The 18509-nt window shown below is 34.7% G+C and overlaps 2 protein-coding genes across 4 annotated transcripts; one reads left to right on the plus strand and one right to left on the minus strand.

Annotated features, from left to right (window-relative positions):
- Window positions 1-36: 36 nt before the first annotated feature.
- LOC105163911 (uncharacterized) lies at window positions 37-4538 on the minus strand. The gene is made up of 3 exons (XM_088881454.1): window positions 4399-4538; window positions 2766-4078; window positions 37-1289 (listed from the first exon to the last, which is right to left on the minus strand). Exons 2-3 carry the CDS (start codon window positions 3480-3482, stop codon window positions 222-224), a joined length of 1785 nt encoding a protein of 594 aa, XP_088737580.1. The 5' UTR covers window positions 3483-4078; window positions 4399-4538; the 3' UTR covers window positions 37-221.
- A 118-nt stretch (window positions 4539-4656) lies between these two features.
- Window positions 4657-11352, plus strand: LOI1 (Pentatricopeptide repeat (PPR) superfamily protein). 3 transcript variants are annotated; one of them, XM_011082439.3, is made up of 3 exons: window positions 4657-7029; window positions 9294-9694; window positions 10028-11352. In XM_011082439.3, exon 1 carries the CDS (start codon window positions 4871-4873, stop codon window positions 6938-6940), a length of 2070 nt encoding a protein of 689 aa, XP_011080741.1. In that variant the 5' UTR covers window positions 4657-4870; the 3' UTR covers window positions 6941-7029; window positions 9294-9694; window positions 10028-11352. The 3 variants fall into 3 exon arrangements, with proteins under 3 accessions (XP_011080741.1, XP_011080742.1, XP_020550438.1); XM_011082440.3 differs by having other exon boundaries at window positions 9333-9694; XM_020694779.2 differs by lacking the exon at window positions 9294-9694.
- Window positions 11353-18509: the final 7157 nt, after the last annotated feature.

Genomic DNA, 18509 nt, shown 5'->3' on the forward strand with positions numbered 1-18509 from the left:
TACTTCCTCAGGATTCTGCATTTGACCTGTTTGAGGTGATTCTAAAATTGATGAACTACATGGTTTGGGCACAAAAAGAACATACATGCAAACAGACGGTAAAACTCACTACATGTCTAGGTGAAGTGCCACTAATCTAATGAAGCCTCAGCACTCAATAATCATTTTGCTTTCTTATAAACAGACGTGACTTATAGCTGATAACCGAACTATCTGATAATTTATCTCTGTTCTGGCGAGTACTTGTTTCTATGACTTGTTCCCACTGCTCGAGATGCCGTTAGAGCTACCTTCAATGGCTCAGATAGTACAAATCCCCGGGCTTCCATCATTACATGTATCCTTCGAGCATCCTCGACAAACCCGCCAGCTTTAAGTGAATCTATAATCCTTTCAAAATCTGCAGACTCCAGTTGCTCAATCTTTGACTCCACAACTCCTAAAGCTTGAAGCGCCTTCTTCTCAGCCCCAGACTTAATGTACATGTCACAGAGGCTTATATGGAGCTTCAACGGAGGAGCCTCCCCCTGTTCGGCAATCTTATCCAGTATCTGTTCAACTTCATCAAAAAGCTCCAACTTGCTGAACCAATCAACAAGAACAGTATAAGTAGCAACCCCAGACTCAATTCCATCCTTCTCGAGTTCCAATAAAAGATTTAAGGCTTTATCCAACAAATTCTTCTTTCCATAAGCAGCAATCATACTTGCTGTGCATCTATCATCTGGCTTGTGCCCAAGTTTCATCATCTGATCAAAATTATGCCTAGCTTGGTCCAGGTTACCGGCTCGCTCGCATGCCTCAACCATTAATGCACAGGATTCTTGACTCGGCTGGAAGCCAGCAAATTGCATGGTGGTGGAAATTCGGTCAGCTCCATTAACATCAGCGACCTGGGCAAAGGACCGAAGCAAGGCCATATGTATCTCCTTCGTAGGCTTTATGTCCCTCATTTCCATTTCTCTCATCAAAGACTCACCTAGTTTTGGTTGACCAGCATTCACATAGGCCATGATCATCGAATTGTAGACCTTCATGTCAGGTTGAAAGCCATGGGCCCTTAAGCTTTCAAATGCTTCTTTGGCTCGATCAAGATTTCCTGATTTACAGTACATGTGAACTACAATGGTTAACGTAATAACATCAGGAAGAATTCCATTTTCATTCATTTTTGTCAGAATTCTTTCGGCATCTTCCAAGCGATTTTCTTTAGCAAGAGCATCGATCAGTTTTGAGTAGTCACGTACGTTTGCGTCAAAGGACTCTTCACCAAGTACAAGTTCTGCAATCTAAATCATGTAATTAAAGGTAATCAAGCTGAGGTCTAAACTTATAAAAAGAAAAATCGAGACCATCTTCTACATTAATCATGATACAGAAGACTAGAAGTCAGAAGAATGTTTCTTTCTGTTCTTTTCTTTTACCTGAGAAATAAAAACACAAACACAAACAAGATAGAAACAACAAAAACATGGGGTTTAATGCCCACAATTTTCTTAAAGACAAAACCAAGGGGTTTAATGCCCACAATTTTCTTAAAGACAAAAACATGGGGTTTAATGCCCACAATTTTCTTAAAGACCTGTCTAATTCCATAAGCAACACATGGGACCTAAAGATCTGGGCGTAGGGGAAGCGAAGGTAAAGGCAAAGTTAACATATTTCCTGAAAAAATTTAAAAAATGTGCTGTGATACATGAATCATTCAGCATTTCAGACACAAAGTTAAGTGTCATAAATATACAAAAGCACCGAAATTTCAATAATGTCTGACATAATATATTCCTGCGTCTCCTCGTGCAATAAGTGATCTGATTCTAGCTATGAATTTTCGGATACCCGCAGTTATATATATTACTTGCAATATTTCACTTAGTTATGTATGCATGCTGGAGTAGTAGATAAACGCTAGATATTAAAACAGCAACAAATATACAATCACTCTATGCTTTAATAAATTAGGCCTTCATCAGAGTATAGGCATGAAAACTCAAACCACACAAATGAACTGAGAACTAAAAGTTACACATCAAAATAATGTGTGAATTAAATCTATCAGGAGGCTAATGATCCAATCACTAAAGCCATTCGCCCATCTAAATATTCCACAATTGTCAGACTAACAGATTATTTAAAAGAGAGAGGAGAGGAACTCTCACAATGCTATATGTTGATTGAAAAACTTAACTATTCAAAAAATATCTAGTATAATTTAAAGTCTCAAATTCATCAAAGACGAATTTTTTTATAGAACATAATCAGACTTTAGCACTTAGCAAGTAGAGCTAAATTGCTAATCATATTCCATTCAAACTTGAGAATATAAGCTATAAGATCATAAATCTGAATGAGAATAAAGTATTTAAGTATCATCCACATAGAAGAATATAAATGAGTCTATTCCAGTTAAGACAAAATATAAGGATGTTTATACAAAGCTTTTTAATGGTTGGCTGAATGCTTAAAACTCCTCCAAATGTATGACAAACACATATACTACTTGGATGGAATTACATTGGTATTATTTATATTTGTTAAGTGCTTCAAGCATGATTCTTTAGATCACATTTTTAATAAATTTTAAACATTCCGATACGGAATTTTATTAGGAACATGTAACTTTCTTAAAGAAAGACAATGTTGGAGGCACAACTTGGTCACACCAGCGTTAAAGAAATGTGTATCTTCATAAAAAATAACTTTTTTCAACCTCAAACCACTATGATCTAAGCTTAAGAATTTGAGAAAGAGCACAGTTTTGATACCTGGAAGTATATATGAGGATTCTGTTCTTTTAATCTATCAAGAAAAGCAATCCAGTCAACCCTGCTAGGTTGGAGAAGGCCTATCCAGTCGCCTAAAAGTGGAGCAGGATCATCTGCTTCTTGTAAAGAGAGGATCTTATCAGCAACAAGTTTGCATCTACCAGATATTGGCTTTGGCTCCTGAGGCCACACAACTTCGCCACTCTTGTGAACTTTATCCGCCACCTCAGTCCATTTTGGGTCAGATAAATCAAGTCCATAAATCTTGTACTTGATCTTCCCATGTCTTTTCGGAAGAGAGACAATGTTCTGTTTACCTTCACCCACATTATCATTATCTCCCACCCCCTCTTCTCCAACAGCAATTTCTTTTCTCAAATGCTCTTGCCCTGGAGATTCTGTTTGGGCTTCCACTTTCCGAAGTCGTTCTAAACTCTCATGGAACTCGCTTTCCTCCATTTTTTGACGAGCCCACTTGAACCTGAGCTCTCTTAGCATATCCCCACGAATGCCCACTTCACCAGCAAACCTGTACATCTCCTTAACTTCCTCAGACTGAAGAAAAATCTTCATTTTCTCTTTTTTCTTCTCTTTTTCCATGTCTTGCAGAACTACATTGCTAACATCCCATACTGTTCTCCATAAATCCTCACTGCAATCCTCAGACGGTGTTGATGCAGCAGATCCAGTCATTTGCTCAAGGCCACCCTTTTCCATCTCTTATACAACCTTCTCAACAATAATCACAAGCATCCCATCAATCGTGTTCTTGTCACAGTCAGGATAAACTTCAGAGAGCTTTTTACACATTATCCAAACAAATCTGGATAAGAACTCATTCATGGTAGCATCATTTTCTGATTCAAGTTCCACATTATTTGATGAGTCATTTAAATTAACTTGTTGTGCAGTGTGAATGTATCTGCACAAAGGCTTATGAAATATTGGGTTTTTAGGGCCACCTCCGGAACATGAGGCATGATGAGGTCCCGATGGATGAAATAAAGGGGGTGCGCAGCTGCTAGTGATTGCACCGAATCTGTAACCGGAAGAGTATGAGGACAATCCCATACCATGTAGTTTTGATAGTTTGGTAACTGTGGATCTCCGAAAGAAGCGCCTCAAATTCATGTCTATGTTCCTCCTTAGCCTCAAGAGAAGTAATGGCACCAGCTGATATATGATTTATGATAATAAATGGATCCAAAGCACCAATTCCAATGAATATCAGATCCAACTATAGCCGACAGCGATCACAAATACATAATTGGAACTACAACATCAAAGGCATACAAGTAGCCAAGTGATTTTTCCTGCATTTGGAAGACACCAAACCAATCCATCAAAGGAAATCAAGCATTTGGTATACGAGTCATTTTTCAATAAAACCTAATACGAAATGATAACGAAAGTTCTTCCTAAAACACATCAAAACCATCTATTTTCTAAGAACCCACCACACAAATCAAGAACATCCAAAAGAATTCGAAGAACCCTGAGCTGAAGCTGAAGTCAAAGATAAGGAATACATCCAAATTACCATGTTTTAGGACAAACTATTAAAACCCTCATCATCCAAATTCTCACATCGAATTTGAACCAGCAAAAACACGAATACAAAACAAACAATTACCGCATCAGATTGAGAATGAGGAAACTCCTTGTGCACAGAGTTGAGTGTGAAAAATGCACAAAACCCTATTAGAACCCTCAAGGGAAAACCGAACCGGGTCTCGACCCGGATGCCATGTCCAGCTTAATTAGTAAACATCATTTTCTGTTAATTAAATTTTACTTAAAAATTATAATTTTATTTATTACGAAAACAAAATATTGAGACAAATATTAAATGTAGCATTCACCAATAATATTGACACGTAAAAACTAACCTTAAGATCCAAATCAAACACAATTGGTGGATATAATCCAAATCAAACTAGCCGTCCTCTTCATGAGTTCAAACTCGGAGTCGAACATCCATGGCTGCTGCCTCAATGAGTACCACTCTGCTCTGAACTATGAACGTCCTATAAAAGTTGAACAAACACTTGGATTCTTCGACACTAGAAATTAAATGAACAGCACGGTAGCAAGACTGCATAAACATGCCTTTCCTCAGCCCGAAATCGCTGGCCTCGCTGCTGGAGTCCGCCGTGTCTGCTCACTCCTCCCTTCTGGGCCGGGCTGCCCATGCTCAGGTCATCAAAACTCTGGGCCTAGCTCTGGATGCGTTCCTCTCGAATCATCTCATCAACATGTATTCCAAGCTCGACCGCCCCGAAACGGCCCAAACCATCCTCTCCCTCACCTCGCCCCATTTCCGCTCCGTCGTCACCTGGACTTCGTTGATTTCCGGAAATGTCCAAAACGGTCATTTTGCCTCTGTGCTCTCCTGTTTTTCTTCTATGCGCCAAGAGTGCATCCAGCCTAATGATTTTACGTTTCCTTGTCTGTTTAAAGCGGCAACATCACTTCACTCACCTATTCTCGGCCAACAGTTTCACGGGCTTGCCATTAAACTATTTTTTATCGATGATGTGTTTGTCGCGTGCAGCGCGTTTGATATGTACTCGAAGACTGGTTTTTTGACTGAGGCGAGCAAAATGTTTGATGAAATGTCGTATAGAAATATTGCTACGTGGAATGCCTGTATTTCCAATGCGGTCCTTAATGCGAATCCTCGGGAGGCGATTCGCAAGTTCGTCCAACTTTTACGTGATAGTGAGGCTGCCCCGAACTCGATTACTTTTTGTGCTTACTTGAATGCATGCTCTGATGGTGCGTTATTGATGCAAGGGCAACAGCTGCATGGGTATTTGATTAAAGGAGGGCATGAGGCTGACATTTCGGTCTTAAATGGGTTAATTGATTTTTATGGGAAATGCCAGCAAGTTGGGTTTTCAGAGAAAGTTTTTGATAAGATGAGTGAGCGTAATGGTGTTTCTTGGTGTTCGATGTTGGTGGTATATGAACAGAATGATATAGGAGAGAAAGCCTGTGAGGTGTTTCTGCAGGCAAGGAGAGCAGGGGTTGAGCCAAGTGACTTTATGGTTTCAAGTGTGCTCAGTGCATGTGCGGGGTTAGCAACACTTGAAGCAGGGAGAGTGGTTCATGGTCTGGCAGTAAAGGCTTGTATTGATGAGAACATTTTTGTTGGGAGTGCGCTGGTCGACATGTATGGGAAGTGTGGGAGTATTGAGGATTGTGAGAGAGCTTTCTTCATGATGCCTAGGAGAAATTTGATTTGTTGGAATGCATTGATTGGTGGATATGCTCATCAAGGACTTGCAGATATGGCATTGAAGTTGTTCAAGGAGATGACTAATTGCACGGGTTCTGAGGGGTTGCTGCCTAACTATGTAACTTTTGTGTGCGTGTTAACTGCTTGCAGTAGGGGTGGTATGGTGAATGTGGGAATGAATATCTTTGAGTCAATGAGGGGCAAGTATGGGATTAGTCCTGGGGCTGAGCATTATGCATGCATTGTGGACATGTTAGGACGAGCGGGGCAGGTGGAACATGCTTATCAAGTTATAAGCCAAATGCCATTTCGTCCTACCATTTCAATATGGGGAGCTCTATTAGGTGCTTGTAAAATGCATAGCAAATCAGAACTGGGAAAGATAGCAGCTGAAAATTTATTTGAACTTGACCCGCAAGATTCTGGAAATCATGTTCTCCTATCAAATATGTTTGCTGCTGCAGGCCAGTGGGATGAGGCAAATCTTGTGAGGAAGGAGATGAAGGATGTGGGGATTAAGAAGGGGGCTGGATGTAGTTGGATATCTGTTAAGAATTGCATCCACGTTTTTCAAGCAAAGGATACATCGCATAGTAGAAATTATGAGATTCAGGCAATGCTAGCCAAATTAAGGAAAGATATGAAGGCTGCTGGATATATTCCTGATACCAAATTGGCTCTATACGATCTAGAGGATGAAGAGAAAGAATTAGAAGTCTGGAACCACAGTGAGAAGATTGCACTTGCATTTGGCCTTATTGCCCTCCCTCCGGGAGTCCCTATCAGGATAACAAAAAATCTTAGAGTCTGTGTGGATTGCCATAGTGCAATAAAGTTCATATCAAGGATTGTTCACCGAGAAATCATAGTTAGAGACAACAATCGATTTCATCGTTTTATGGATAACCAATGCTCTTGTGGTGATTATTGGTAAACATGTGGATGGATTTTGCAGGCGAACACCTACCTCAGTCAGTAGCAAGCTTTTGAAGAAAACCATTCTTGTTGAATCTTTACGGTCAGGTTAGAACATTGTTTGACACCCCACCATTATTGTTTAAAACAAGACAACATGTTCTTGTATTATATAAAATAAGGTAAAATCCACCATTATTATATGAAGATTTTACGAACGAATACAAAGTTTAACCTTGAGGTTGAGCACATAAATTAACTTTAAAAATCATATGGGTGAAGACAATGGACCATAGAGACTTTAGGGAAGCATGAACGTGGTCTTGTGGTTGTGCGGGAGTGGTGATGGGTTTTATAATATTTTTGGTTTATAGAAGTCTTTCAAACTTGAACCTTTTAGTTTAGGAACTACATCTGAGTTTTGTAGAAAAAGTTTGAAAAAAAGGCAGTTAGCTAGCCACTTTCATTTGTATGTAGTGCAAATAATATGACTGCCATGGGAGAGTGCTAAAACTCAAAAGTACTAAGGTTCTGTAGCGCTTACGTGGTTATACATGATATCTCACCCACTTCTTAGGACTTGGCTTTATACTTGCATGTCTGATGGGAGCAAAAATGTGGCCAAATATATCTTGATATTGTTCTCAGGCAATTGTTGGCTTGCCGCTTTCAAAACAATGAATAAGCCCTTTAAATCAATGGTTAATATCTTTATAAATAGTGTTTTCAGTTCGGTGTGAACTGTTGATGCTTTATTTGGAGTACTCACTATGTAAATGGGCATAATTATATATGTTTATTAGAAATGAGTCCCAGGAGTTCCAATTCCAAATATGAAATTGAGTTGATCATTTCGTTTCCTTTTACTTCCAATTTTGCGTTAAAGTTAGTGTTCTGAAAGACCAAGGCAAGGAGCCTGAGCCCTGTCACATGAAGCATATGCCCCCAGCAAAATTTGATACTTATATTTAAAGATTATAAAATAATTTAAAAAAAATTAAATAATGAGCAAAATATTTCAAAAGCTTTACAGAAAAACTTATGAGATAATTTACCATAAAAAGACTTAAGTAAGATAATGTTTCAACTAATATAGCATAACAATAGCAAAACCATTAGAAATAAGATGAATATTCCTTAAAAGAGACAACATGTACCTTTGTTACAAAGAAAAAGGTAGAATCCACCATTATTATATGAAGATTTTCCGGAAGAATAAGAAAGTTCAACCTTGAGGAGGTTGAGGCACATAAATTAACTTTAAAATCTCGGGTGACTTTAGGGAAGCATGAACGTGGTTTTGTGGTTGTGCGGGAGTGATGAAGGGTTTTTATAATATTTTTTGGCTTATAGAAATCTTTCAAACTTCAACTTTTCATTCCAATTGTTGAAGTAATCCATAAATTAGCGTGGCCCTTGAGCCTTCTGTTGTGTAAAATGTAAAGTTAGTGGTGGTAATAGTTTTTTGTTAGAAAAATGAAGCAAATTAAGTTTAAACCAGCATATTCTCAAATTTGGATATTGAGAGATTGCACTGGGGATGCCCCGGGGGCGCTTGGAGCATATGCCCGATACTATTGGGTGTAAGTCCAAGAGGCCAAGTGGCCCCTATGCGCCAGGCATTTGGATTATGTTCTGATTCAGGGTGTCTCACCAATGTGCCTTTAGCCATTGATAGCATAGCACTACTAGTTTGATACCTCATTCTAGGTTTTCTGGACCTCTTGTGCTTGGTTACTCCTTGGGGTTAGAGTAAGTGTACATAAATTTTACAACTTCTTGATGTCAATCGCCATCTCATTACACTCTTTGTTATTAGAGTAGTTTTAGTTTCTTAGCTAAGTTGAGAAAACAAGAGCTCGATCTTGGGAACTCCTCTTAACTTCATTTTTCTTGCTCTTGTATCTTAACCTGTTGAGGAAATAAGTGGAATTTATCACTAAATTAATAGTTGGTCATATTTCTAATTGTTTATTCTTTGTCATAATTTGTCCTCAAAAGTCTGTTATTTTTTGCTTTACTTTGACAAATTTTCAGATGTGGTATGCATTATAACTGCTTCTCATGGAGGCCTCATTTACCATATATTTCTCTGCATGTACTTGTGATATGTTGTATACAATTATTACCTCCAGACTCGAGCCTCTGTTTTATCTTGTCAGTTGTCACCTATGATTATTGAGTGTATTGGTGTGGGACAGTTCCTCCCTTTTGAACTTTTGCTAGATGATAGCACTCCCAGAATGGCCACCAGCAAAGCCACTGCTTATATGATATCTTTCTGTTGCTTTGTTTGCCTTCCCGAAATGTCACCGTTCGTAGAATTATGTAACTGTCATTTTTATAATTTGTTATTGGTACTTCTCTTACAGCTTACGTAAGTTATTCAAATTTGTCCCTGTATCCATCAGAGCTGCCCAAGAAAATGGCTTGCTTAAGTTTCAAACGATACCGCTAGGGGAGTAATCTAAAGTCCTTCCCTCCATTGCTTACGGAGACGGCAAATCCAGAGAGTGCTTAAGTTCATAAGCGTGTTTGGCAACATAAAGAGAGCTTGTAGAGGACATACGGCTTTGTGCCCGCAACATTATATTCTCACGACTTTTTATCATTGAAACATTGTTGATTAGCTAACGCGCAGTATGGGAAACCTAGATGATGTCAAGTATAATGGAGTGAAATTGATATTTTGTACCCCATGATTGATCCTATCAACCTTATCTCCGCCTCTCAAACAAAGACTTAATTGCTGAAGGGACAACTGCACTTTGAGGTATGCATAGAGTTCTTAATGAGTCCCCATTTGTCTGATCAAGAATCATTTCTCCCCTGCGTTCAGTTCTTCATAATGTCAGAAATCTCAGAAATCTCGGGTTGATTATGATATAGAAATCTAAGTATGTAGTGGTTGGCTGAAACAACTAATACAGTATAAATGCCTAGAACAGAGTCTTCACATATGATAGACTTCATACTTTAGCTTCTTAAGAATGACTGATTATAAGAACTTGCTTTAACACCATAGAAATTTATGTTTAATATTTGATCTGCTAAAATGAGTTTTTATATAAGCGTTTCATCATTTGACATAATAATTTTTGCATAGGTGCTCACCACATGTCCAGATGCATGGTTCTTTGCAATCCTACCTAGGAAGAAAGCAAACTGTTCCATCCAGACAGTGATGACAAATCATCACCATGTTGTCCAGCTCGTTTTTCGATGATCCGTACTCAACAAGCACACTGGAACAACTCTTCAGGGGCTGCTGCTACAGATTCTCAGGTCAGCACACACAGCAGCAATCTTGCTCCATTTTTGCTCTCATGCCATTCTGAAAATTGAGGACTTTTACGCATTGCCCATTTAATGGAAGCAACGGTGATGTCTGAAACAATCACTGGAATGTAACCTAAGCTTGGCTATAAGGTTACTCAATTTTCTGAGGTCATAGAATCGCTACATTTATGATATTGCAGCAATGAGACAAATAAAACTCATGGACTTCGACATATCATCTTGATAAATTTTACTAGCACGAGTATTTCCTGTTTGTAAACTGATTCACTGTGGTGGAGTTATTCAACATGTGTGGAGAATACGAGTTCCTCTATGGCTTGATGAGCATCATGTTGAGTTGCTTTTCAGTTGGTGGTTTTCCTCTGATTAGAGATATATATGAAATGCAGTCTAAGGCTTACTGTCAAAGATTGTTTAAACCATATAGCCTAATCAGTTTACTGATTCCACATTAGTTACCCTTCATACTACATGAGTGTACTACTGACCAGTGTGTTCAAGAAGCTCAACAGACAGCAATCGTTGATCGTTTGAGGCAGTGAAGCTCCAAGAACACCTATTGAAACTGAAAGCCCAATATTTATGATAATCTCTTCTTCTTCAACACAAACAAAAAGGCCAACAGGTGATGTGCAGCCAGCTCGTTCTAGCTTGGGACAAACGGGAAAAGATTGTTATGATGCTCCAAGGCGATCAATACAGATGATTATATACAGGTTCTTTTGGGGAGAAGATAAGCTCATGTATGCAAGGTCAAGAGGTGATTTCCTGATTATTGCATTGCATAAACCTTATGGAAGCTGAAATTCCATGATGCAATTGAAAAATCAAGATGCATGGAAGTTGAAATTGCATACCTGAGAAGGAGCAAGAACATCTGCATTGTCTTAATCTTGGTTCCTCCCACTTTTTAATTTGTTGTTCTAATCATGGGGGTAATTTCTTATCCTAATTTCAAGCATTAAACCTTCCCTAAGTGCTATTTTTACGAAATTTTTGGAATTTTATACACTATATGTGGAACCATATTGGATATGTTAGTTGTATCCAATAGTGTTTGATGTAAGGGAAAATGTAAACTTGTATGTCATCCAAGATATATTTGTAATATAATGCTTATTTAATAGCTAATTTATGGTCCCTATTTTATATTTTACTTTATGTTTTGTTTCAAGATGTTGAAATGTTCCATTGATGTAATGGTCAATAGCTAAGTTGTGATCCCAAGTTTGCATTTAACAAACAAGAGAAACAAAGTGGACGGGAATCATCTATAAAAAAATTACTCTATGTAGTGTTGGACATGGATACAGCTCGAACATAGCATCGACGTTTCCAAAAATAATAAAAGAAAAAAAGAAATACAATGTCGGACACGCCACGGGCGTGTTTGACACGTTTCAAAAATTTTTATAATTTCAAAAAAATTTGGGCTGTCTTTAAGCAAAAATGAATTTTAGGCATAATGAAAAATAAAAAGAATTAATTCACTCCTCTTAAACTAAAAATATTATGATGAAATTACTAAAATTTCAAGAAATGTTCATGATAATTTAATTAATTTAAATTATTAGAAATTTTTCATTGCATTTTTTTTAAAAATAACTGATTATGTATGTTTTTGAAGCCGCGTTCAATTAATGTAGCGTAAGACATGCTTATTTTATCAAATATTTAATATTAAAACCTTAATATTTCATAATCCAAAATATGTAAAAAAATATGAAACATGAATGAATCCATTGCACAAGATTCTTATATATCCTATCACAACTATAATCCTAATAACCTAATCAAATAAAATTTGAATGAGCCCAATCACACAAGATACTTCAATAACCTGCTTCAAGTAAATTACACAAGTTATTGTAATAAAATCGTTGGCTTTGGAAAGAATTATGTTTCGCACGTGTACCATCCACACGTGGTTGTGGAAGAGCTGGTGACTGATCCAGTTCCAAGAGATAAGGCAATATAAAAACTTTTTCCATTGTTTCTGCTATTTGGTTTTTATGTGGATTAATAAATTCTCTCATGCTCATTCATACTTATTTAATGGGCGAATAGCAATTTATTCTTATGATATTGAAAATGAGCACATTACCGTTTTATGAAAAAAATATAGCAATCTACCCCTTATACTTTTTAAAATGAAGCAATTTACTTCCTTATATAAGGAGGTAAATTGCTTCACTTTAAAAACCATAGAGGGGTAAGTTGTTGTATTTTAAAATATATAGAGAGGTAAATCGCTATTTATTTTTTTATAAGAAGGTAATTTCATTTACGATATCATAAGAGGTTGTTTGGATTTTTTTTCCTTATTTAATCCTTGATCTCGATATTTCATATTGTTGTATCATATCCAAGTCATACACATCAAATTCTGTGTGATGAAGTCTGGTATTTTGGGCCCGGTTCATAGAACTCCAATTACACAAAAAATTGAAAGAAATCAAATTGGATAAGGAGCACAACTATGACAATCATATAATTAGTTCTTTTCACTCGCAACTGTTAACTATATTTTGCATATGATTTACTTTTTCATTTCTTAATTAGTGGATATCACACCTTAATCAGATGTAATAAAAATTAACAGTAGCTAAATCAAATTCAAGATTTTGCTCATTCAAATTTATTCTACATATATTTATTCTTAAATCCCAAATTAACTTGAGCATCGGAGTGCTAACGCTTTGTTTGCAGGTCCTATTTCTCAAGTTATTCTGCTCAATTAGCCCCCTAATTTAACGATCGTCTAACAATTAGCCCATTCCTTTAGATTTTCATCCATCTTTATGATGAACTGACCAAAATGTCTTTACAAATTAATAAGTATAATTTTATTTATTTTTTTTTAAAAAATATTTTTTTTATGGACTAAGTGGATAATTTTTTTATAATTTTAAATTTTTTTCATCCATTCCCTCGAGTTCTTTATAAGTTTTTAATTTTTTTTTTAAAAAAAAATACAGTAAAGGCAAAGTTGATAATTTCATATCTCCATCCAAGGATTACATAATTTCATCAAACATCAGGAAGTATTTATAATTTTCAAACAACGAGGAGTATTTATAATTATGCCAAGCTCAGAGGATGTCATTATAATGTACCCTTTTTTTAATTAATTTTAATTTTAAATTTCATGGTCTAAATTACTACGAACTTGTTGATCATGTGCGACGCTTGATTTAATTTCACATGTCTCTTAGTAACACTTGATTACTTATCAGGATCGAAAGATCAATTTGGAGTTGATTGTTGATTTGAATACTATAAGTAGGCTTTACTCCATGTGATATTAAAAATGAGCACATTATCTTCTTATGAAAAAAATATAGCAATTTATCCACTTATACTTTTTAAAATGAAGCAATTTACCTCCCTATATAAGGAGGTAAATTGCTTCATTTTAAAAATCATAGGGGGATGAATTGTTGTATTTTAAAAAATATAGAAAGGTAAATCGCTATTTATTTTTTCATAAAGGAGTAATTTGATCATTTGCAATATCACAAGGGTTTGCTTGCGTTTTTCCCAATATAAATGTCACATTTATTTCGTTCCTCATAATTCTTGCTTGTTTCATTCTGATGTTTTCTAATTATTTCCAAAGCATATCTGAAAATTTTCAATATTTTGCAGCTCGAAATTAGTGCTCGGATCTAATCCATGAACTATTTATACCATCAACCGCAGTCCCTTGCCATGACAACATTTATCTGGGACAAGGGTTTTTGGACTTTCTTCCCACCATATATTAAAAAAAAGAAAAAAAAAATTATCGTAAATTTTGTATTACACCAGATTTTTTTTTAAAAAAAATCCATCCCAAAAATCCATCATCAATTAACTGTTTTTCTCCCCCCCCCCCCCAATTGGTTGTGCTTGGCACATTCCATTTACCACCATTAATTTTTCGAAAAAAATACGAACAAACCTCTTGTGATATTACAAATAAATAAATTACCTCCCTATAAAAAGAATAGCAATTTACCAGCTCATATTTTAAAAAATGCAGCAATTTATTCTTCCGTGTGTTTTAAAATTAAGCAATTTACGTCATTAGATAGGGAGGTAAATTACTTTATTGAAAAAATATAAAAAATAAATTACTCTTATTTTTATATATGAGAATAATTTATTCATTCATAATATTACATGAAACTAAATTCCATTAAACCCTATTTTGTGGTAGGAGATGGATGACCCGTGCGAACACTGATTTCTGATAGCAGCCTGCAAGATAAGAAGACCTACACACATTCAAGCGTTGGATATCTTCCAATGAGAATCTCCACGTGAATTAGGTGTTGAAAATCTTGCACTGGCATTAACATTCTTATAATAATCAAATTTCAAGGTGGCTGGAATTTATGGGTTGAGTGACGCATTTTTCTTTGTTTTTGACCGGTGATTAATGTTGCATTTAATCAAGGCATACATATAGACGATCATATCATCACCTTTATGTGTCTAAAGAGAAAAATATAAATTTAGTTTTGTAACTTAGAATGAGTGATATTTTTTGTTCAGCATGAATTAGGTTTCGTGATTTAATCTTGCATACGTAGCTTTAAAATTTTGATAATTTAAATAATTCCCGGTCAATTGGACAGGAGAATTGTAAGTGATTTGTACACGACTCAATTAAATTGCGATTTTAGTCATGTAACTCAATTAGGGGGTACTTGGCATCGTTGGTCCTGCATGAATTGATTTACAGAACTGGAATTGTAATTTAATTAGGTTATGTGCAAATCACATGAAAATTTCCTACCAAATTGATTGGAGAAGGCCAAAAATTACTAAAATTCTATAGTTATCAAACTAATTTGTGAAAATCAATTCTCGTAGGACTAAAAATTATCACTGCCTCTAAGTTATAGGAAATTACTATTTTTCTGTGCCAATATGTACAATAATTTCTTACTTAGTCATGTATCTTTATTAATCATACCTGAGCTCCATAAAATAATTAAAGCATGGTACATTTCTTTCTTGTTTTTTTTTTTATGGTAAATTACAACGACCTATCGTGAGGTTCAGCATAGTTATGAACCCTTTCATTATTTAAAAAAATTCAAATACCCCTTAATATTTGATGAAATTATATAATTTTTGGATGGAGATATGAGATCATCAACTAGGCTCATCATCAGAAGCAAAGAATTTTAAATATCTCTATTTAACATTTTAACAAGGAATGGAGTAGTTCCTTGTTAAATAGTCGATTATGTAACTGGTCGAAATTTAATTTTAATTATTATCAAAACTTAAGTACTTATGTTATTAAGTGCAAGAAATAATTGTCCATGCATTGAGACAAAGTAGTAGATGCATTGTGATTAAATTAAGTTAATTCATTTGGTTGTTCAAATTAATATAATAATATCATTTGCAAAAAAAAAAAAAAATACTATCTATGTGTTCTAAGTATGTAAAAAAAAATGATTTTCTTCAAACAATTATGTTGCTTATATCTCAATCTATTTTTAATAGAGTATCAAGTGATGCATTGTGAAGTCGTGTAAAAATTATACGACAAGATTTTATATCAAAATATGTGTATGTAGAGGCATTCTCTAACGCTAGCAAGAAATAGTCATAAACCGCTCGTTTAAAAAAAATTCAAAATATAATACGTTGGAAACTTATCCCAAAGTGATGAGCCTAAATAATCGACAATTACAGAAAAATGATGGGTTTGTAAAACCCTTATACAATAATGAAATAACAGATACACTAATACAATATGAAAGCAATAAAATAAATGGCTCAGGAGCCAAATCCGGTAATCGAATGCCCAAGTTCTACCACTGATCGGAAACCCTCACGATTGCAAGAAACCCACAAAGCCACCAAGGCACAAAGACATTAAGACCCACAAAGATCACTTAGACTTCACTAAGAATTACTCACAACACACTAAGTGTTTTGTTCTTCACAAAGAAGATGATCTCACAAAAAATTTCACAAAGATTTTTCTTTCTCTTCTTCTTGTTTGGTTCTCTACAAACTAGAAGAGGGTGAAAAGATTTACAGTGGTGAAAAATTAATGACGAAAGCGGTGGAGTATTTTTCAAAGGCCAATATGGAAATTGGAATTGAGAGAAACAAGAATGAGGGAAATGAAGAAGAAAGAGGAAGAAACCGATCGATATATTGATTTTTGACCCTCTCAATATTTTAAAATATTGCAATTTGGTCCCAAGAACATCATAATTAGGATAATAACCAAATTATAGTAGAAATTTTATGAGAGGTAATTTAAAAATATCACATTTAAAATTCATGGGAACCTAAGTAAATGGAGTTGCATGTAAGATGAAGTAAACCTCGATTGAGATAATTGCAATAATTTTATCCAACATAAATATATTTATAATTATGGTAACCCTTAGGGGGTGTTGAATGTAACTTGCTCTTGATATTTTGCATAAATATGGAAGGGCATATTTGTCTTTTATTAATTATTATTATCTATTTTTCTTTGTATGGGACATTACTGTAATTTTGCACTTTTCCTACACGTAAGGGAAGTTTTTCTCAAATTTCCAGTGAAATAATTAACATGGGCACGTTCTGAATCGATTGGATAAATTAATAAAAAATATTAGATGGGACACACCGATTTTAATTGGGTACCCAAAGTATCAGATACCCAATAAAATTCGGATCAGGATAGGATGGCTTCTATAACTATTTGAAATTTCAGGTATCCGAACTGATGCCCCCCCCCCCCCCCCAATTGCAAATGGTAGATGAAAAGGGATGGAAAAGTGTAATTAAATTACGAAGTCATAACACAGAAGGTCAAAAGAGACATTACCCCCTTGTAAATGTTTTACAATTTTCCAATATTATTTTTAAAAAATGAACAAGAGTAAAGTAGACATTTTTACGTTACTGTCAGACGTTTATATAATTATTTCACACATTATGGGGTATTGATAGTTTTTCAAAAAATAAGTGAGTATTTATCTGTCAAATCTCAGAAAAACCAAATAATGAGTAAAATTGAAAGTTTGCATAAGTTTTTTGTTAACTTTAAATATTTATCATCCAAACTTATCGAGATGAGTATATACAATTGTAAACTGAGAATATTCGAATGTGTTGCAAGTATATTTTAAAATCTTTTCTAACAAGAAATATAATTTCATACTTTTATAGGGATTTAATGTAATTAACCCAAAAATAAAACATATATCAATCATATAATTATCTAAAATTTCTGCCTTTTTGATCGACAGGTGGAGCTTTGGCACTGAACAAATGGAGCATAACTACTTTTATTACACTGCTTTTAATCTAAAATAATGGAACATCTCGAAGACTGTCTGAATAAACCTTTCCCCATTGAAGCAAAAAGCAAAAGGGGAAATTAATTAGGATACCAAAATTGATAAAATTTGAACATAGAGTACCAAAAGTAATTTAGTGATAAAGTTAGAGGACTAAAATTACAATTAATTATCCCTTAATAAATATTAGAAACTATTTGGCTACGTTTTGTACAGAAATAATCATAAAATAAAAAAAAAAACATACATAATAGTCATAAAAAAAAAGTTTAAAAAAAATATCGTTCTCTTTTTAATTCAAACTATCTAGTTTAATTTTGTAACATTTATGACAATCAAAATAATTTACTTTTAGATGGTGTAATTATATATTTGAGTTATTATTTGATGTAGTTGCAATGAAACTAAATAATAGTATAGTATTTACTTTTTAACTATATATATGTTATAAAATATCTTTACTTCATTGATATATATAAATATAACATTACTAATTTAGCGTAATGTAAAATTAGGTATTATTAAATGAAATAATTATGCGTCACAAAAGAATTTATATATTTGTAGCCATGAAATAAATATTTCGTTAAAAAATTTGAAATAATAAAAAGATTTGGGATAATTTCACTTTTGATTCCCTAATTAAGTTAGTCACTTTTGGTCCTCGAATTTTCTAAAAATGATCGAGGTCAATCGTTTATGTTAGTTGACCGTCTATATGAACAGAAGGATCTTTTTTGTCAACTAATGGTCATGACTAATTTTGATCATTTCAGAAAAAATTAGTGACTAAAATTAATATGGATGTACCGTGGGGCATCGAAAATGATTTAGTGTAACTTAAGGGACCAAAAGTAAATTTCTCTCAATTTTAGCTATTTGCACCCAGAAAAGATGTCTCACGCCTCTTTTGCATACAACAAGGGACGAGATAAATGCATATTTTGTTTTCAGATATAGTCATTAATTCAGTTTTGG

This window comes from Sesamum indicum, linkage group LG6 (assembly GCF_026168435.1).
Source record: "Sesamum indicum cultivar Baizhima isolate 11 linkage group LG6, ASM2616843v1, whole genome shotgun sequence".
Lineage (NCBI taxonomy): Eukaryota > Viridiplantae > Streptophyta > Magnoliopsida > Lamiales > Pedaliaceae > Sesamum > Sesamum indicum.

What these genes read in the sequence shown, in the direction of transcription:
- LOC105163911 (XM_088881454.1), bottom strand. Translation starts at nt 3,482, where the DNA reads ATGGAAAAGGGTGGCCTTGAGCAAATGACTGGATCTGCTGCATCAACA. An exon ending in ATCCTCATATATACTTCCAG is followed by an intron (nt 1,290 to 2,765) that starts GTATCAAAACTG and finishes TACATGATTTAG; the next exon opens with ATTGCAGAACTTGTACTTGG.
- LOI1 (XM_011082439.3), top strand. Translation starts at nt 4,871, where the DNA reads ATGCCTTTCCTCAGCCCGAAATCGCTGGCCTCGCTGCTGGAGTCCGCC.